This window comes from Piliocolobus tephrosceles, chromosome 3, assembly GCF_002776525.5.
Source record: "Piliocolobus tephrosceles isolate RC106 chromosome 3, ASM277652v3, whole genome shotgun sequence".
NCBI lineage: Eukaryota > Metazoa > Chordata > Mammalia > Primates > Cercopithecidae > Piliocolobus > Piliocolobus tephrosceles.
The window spans coordinates 182484875-182489805 of NC_045436.1; the positions used below are offsets into that span (position 1 = coordinate 182484875).

Here is a 4931-nt window from a genome sequence, read left to right on the forward strand (position 1 = left end):
GAGACGGAGTCTCGCTCTGTCGCCCAGGCTGGAGTGCAGTGGCGCAATCTCAGCTCACTGCAAGCTCCGCCTCCTGGGTTCACGCCATTCTCCTGCCTCAGCCTCCCGAGTAGCTGGGACTACAGGCGCCCGCCACCTCGCCCGGCTAGTTTTTTTGTATTTTTTAGTAGAGACGGGGTTTCACCGTGTTAGCCAGGATGGTCTCGATCTCCTGACCTCGTGATCCGCCCGTCTCGGCCTCCCAAAGTACTGGGATTACAGGCTTGAGCCACTGTGCCCGGCCAAACATTTTCTTTCAAAATTATTTAAAAGGTAATATTAATATAGTCATTCAAAGCAACATATAAATATGTGTGTGTGTGTGTGTGTGTGTGTGTATATATATATATATATATAAAATAAGCCTTGACTGGGTACGTTGGCTCACACCTGTAATCCTAGCACTTTGGGAGGCCAAGGCAGGCAGATTGCTTGAGTCTAGGAGTTTGAGATCAGCCTGGGGAACGTGGTGAAACCCCATTCTACTAAAAATAGAAAAATTCGCTGGGTGTGGTGGTGAACCCCCGTAGTCACAGCTACATGGGAGGCTGAGGTGGAAGGATCACCTAAACCGGGGACATGGAGGTTGCAGTGAGCTGAGATTGTGCCACTGCACTTCAACCTGGGCAACAGAGCAAGACCCTGTTTCAAAATAAAAAAAAAAAAAAAGGAAAAGAGAAGAAACCTTAAAAATAAAGTGTTATCATAAATAAGTCCTATAATGAAATGGATAGGATTGCTTTCCCCACCTTGATTAGTTTGTGGATCTATGAATGTATATTGTACATTGATGGAATGAGAATGAGACAGGTAGAGAACTGCTACTGAGTTGGGTTCAATTTTTTATTTTTATTTTTTCAAGACAGAGTCTTGCTGTGTCACCCAGGCTGGAGTGCAATGGCGCAATCTTGGCTCACTGCAACCTCCACCTTCCGGGTTCAAGCGATTCTCCTGCCTCAGCCTCCTGAGTAGCTGGGATTACAGGCATGCGCCACCATGCCCAGCTAATTTTTGTATTTTTTTTTTTTTTTTGAGACGGAGTCTCGCTCTGTCGCCCAGGCTGGAGTGCAGTGGCCGGATCTCAGCTCAGTGCAAGCTCCGCCTCCCAGGTTTATGCCATTCTCCTGCCTCAGCCTCCCTAGTAGCTGGGACCACAGACGGCCGCCACCTCGCCCATCTAGTTTTTTGTATTTTTTTGGTAGAGACGGGGTTTCACCATGTTAGCCAGGATGGTCTCGATCTCCTGACCTCGTGATCCGCCCGTCTCGGCCTCCCAAAGGGCTGGGATTACAGGCTTGAGCCACTGCGCCCGGCCAATTTTTGTATTCTTGGTAAAGACGAGGTTTCTCCATGTTGGCCAGAATGGTCTCGAACTCTTGACCTCATGATCTGCCCACCTCAGCCTCCCAAAGTGCTGGGATTACAGGTGTGAGCCACTGTGCCTGGCCCCAAAAATTTTTTTTAGTAGATAGATTAACATATTATTAAATAGTTTTGGTGATTTCATTTTCTCTATAAATGGTCTTTACTTGGATGTTGTAAATTATTAATCTTCTCTCTTATGCACATATGCAACATACTCCTGTCCATGACATCTCTCATTACATGCATTGATTCCCAGAACAGGGGCTTGTTGGAGGCTTTTGAGCTTTTTTTTTGAGACAGAGTTTCGTTCTTGTCACCCAGGCTGGAGTGCAATGGTACAGTCTCGGCTCACTGCAGCCTTCACCTCCTGGATTCAAGTGATTCTCCTGCCTCAGCCTCCCGAGTAGCTGGAATTACAGGCTCCTGCCACCATGCCCAGCTAATTTTTGTATTTTTAGTAGAGACGGAGTTTCACCATGTTGGCCAGACTCATCTCAAATTCCTGACCTCAAGTGATCCACCCGCCTCAGCCTCCCAAAGTGCTAGGATTACAGGTGTGAGCTACTACGCCTGACTGGCTTTTGAGCTCTTGATCCAGATATGCCTGCCTACCTTGGATGAGAAAAATCACTGCTCTAGAAGACAGTATGTGGTTTCCTTAGAAGGTTTGATCATAGAGGCCGGGCGCAGTGGCTCATGCCTGTAATCTCAGCACTTTGGGAGGCCGAGGCAGGCAGATCACCAGGTCAGGAGATCGAGACCATCCTGGCTAACACAGTGAAACTGCCGTCTCTACTAAAAATATTTTAAAAAATTAACCGGGTGTGGTGGTGGGCACCTGTAATCCCAGCTACTCGGGAGGCTGAGGCAGGAGAATGGCGTGAACCCGGGAGGCGAAGCTTGCAGTGAGCCCAGATCGTACCACTACACTCCAGCCTGGGCAACAAAGCCAGACTCTGCCTCAAAAAAAAAAAAAAAGAAGTTTTGATTATAGATAATATGAAGATGTTTCTCTGTATTACTTTAGACAAGTTTTTACCAGAAATTAGTTTGGTTTATAAATCTGTCTCATGAATCCATATTCTAATGAAATATTTTCCATTTTTCTGTAGAATCTTAAATCTTTAAGAAGTCAGACATCAAGAGGTTCCGCCAAGCTCTCTCCTCAGTCCTTCAGTGTCAGACTCACAGATCAGCTATCTACTGACCAAAAACAGAAGAGCATCAGCTCATTGGCTCTTTCAAGTTGTTTAATTCCACAGTATAATCAAGAGGCTTCAGTTCTACAGAAAAAGGAGCATGAAAGAAAGCATTTCCTAATGGAGAATATAAATAATGAAAATAAAGGAAGCATTAATCTTAAAAGAAAACATATTACATATAATAATTCTTCAGAGAAAACAAGTAAACAAATGGCGTTGGAAGAAGATACTGATGAGGCTGAAGCCCACCTAAATTCTGGGAACTCAGGAGCATTGAAAAAATATTTTTGTGATATTAGGCATTTGGATGATTGGGCAAAAAGCCAGCTGATTGAAATGCTCAAACAGGCAGCAGCTCTGGTGGTAACTCTGATGTATACTGATGGTTCCACCCAGTTAAGAGCTGACCAGGTTAGTAAACAGTGATGGTTTTTGCTTGCTGTCTTGACACCATAAAAGGAGCCCATTTCCTTAGTGTCTGATTTTGATAGGAGAGCTAGAAACATGATTTTAAGGCTTTCCCTCCCCTCCAGTGGTAAGTGATCGACAATGTATAGCTCCCATTGGTTTCTTAGGAAACTGCAAAACTGTTTTCCAGAGTCGGTGTGCCATTTTACTTTCCACCAGCAGTGTACTAGGGTTTCAAATTCTCTACCTCCTTGTCAACACTTGTTGTTGTCTATTTTTTTTATTTTAGCCATTTTAGTGATTCTGAAGTGGTATTTCATGGTGGTTTTAAATTGTATGTCCCTATTACCTAGTGACATTGAGCATCTTTTCCTGTGCTTATTGGTCATTCATATATCTTCTTTGATATCTTCTTTCTGTTTTGATGATTTGATGAAATGTCTGTTCAAATTTTTTGCCCATTTTAAAATTGGGTTATTTGTGTTTTATTTTGGATCTGTAAGCATTCTTTATATATTATGATACAAGTCTCTTATAAGATATATCATTTATACTTCTGCTTATTTCTGGCTTATTTTTTAAAAATTTATTGAGGGTGTCTTTTGAAGCACAAAATTTTTAAAATTTGATCTCTGTTGATTTTTTTAAAAAATCTTTCCCTCCCTCCCTCCCTTCCTTCCCTTCCTCCCTCCCTCCCTCCTTCCCTCTCTCTCCTTTCCTCTCTTTTCCTCTTCTTTCCTCTCCTTTCCTGCGCCCATCACCCAAGCAGTATACACTGCACACAATTTGTAGTCTTTTATCCCTCACCCCCTTCCCACCCTTTCCTCCTGAGTCCCCAAAGTCCACTGTGTCATTCTTATGCCTTTGCATCCTCATAGTGTAGCTCCCACTTATGAGTGAGAACATACAGTGTTTGGTTTTCCATTCCTGACTTACTTCACTTAGAATAGTAGTCTCCAGTCTCATCCAGGTCACTGCGAATGCCATTAATTCATTCATTTTTATGGCCGAGTAGTATTCCATCATATGTATATAGCACAGTTTCTTTATTCACTCCTTGATTGATGGGCATTTGGGTTGGTTCCACATTTTTGCAATTGCAAATTGTGCTGCTATAACCATGCATGTGCAAGTATCTTTTTCATATAATGACTTCTTTTCCTCTGGGTAGATACCCAGTAGTGGGATTGCCAGATCAAATGGTAGTTCTACTTTTAGTTCTTTAAGGAATTTCCACACTGTTTGCCATAGTGGTTGTACTAGTTTACATTCCCACCAGAAGTATAGAAGTGTTCCCTGTTCACTGCATCCATGCCAATATCTATGATTTTTTGACTTTTTGATTATGGCTATTCTTGCAGGAGTAAGGTGGTATTGTATTGTGGTTTTTTTTTTTTTTTTGAGACGGAGTCTCGCTCTGTCGCCCAGGCTGGAGTGAAGTTGCCGGATCTCAGCTCACTGCAAGCTCCGCCTCCCGGGTTCACGCCATTCTCCTGCCTCAGCCTCCCGAGTAGCTGGGACTACAGGCGCCCACCATCTCGCCCGGCTAGTTTTTTGTATTTTAGTAGAGAGGGGATTTCACCGTGTTAGCCAGGATGGTCTCGATCTCCTGACCTTGTGATCCGCCCGTCTCGGCCTCCCAAAGTGCTGGGATTACAGGCTTGAGCCACCGCGCCCGGCCTGTATTGTGGTTTTGATTTGCATTTCCATGATCATTAGTGATATTGAGCATTTTTTCATACATTCGGTGGCCATTTGTATATCTTCTTTGGAGAATTGTCTATTCATGTCCTTAGCCCACTTTTTGATGGGATTGTTTGGTTTTTTTCTTGCTAATTTGTTTGAGTTCATTGTAGATTAAGAGTATTACTCCTTTGTCAGATGTATGGATTGTGAAAATTTTCTCCCACTCTGTGG

At 43.4% G+C, this 4931-nt stretch overlaps 1 protein-coding gene across 1 annotated transcript in view; it reads left to right on the forward strand.

The window, feature by feature from the left end:
* Nucleotides 1-4931, forward strand: part of POLN (DNA polymerase nu) — a 159164-nt gene that overhangs the window by 20968 nt on the left and 133265 nt on the right. The window contains exon 3 of the mRNA XM_023206783.2: nucleotides 2517-3017. Within this exon, the coding sequence (XP_023062551.1) occupies nucleotides 2517-3017 (501 nt within the window). The remainder of the gene's footprint in view (nucleotides 1-2516; nucleotides 3018-4931) is intronic.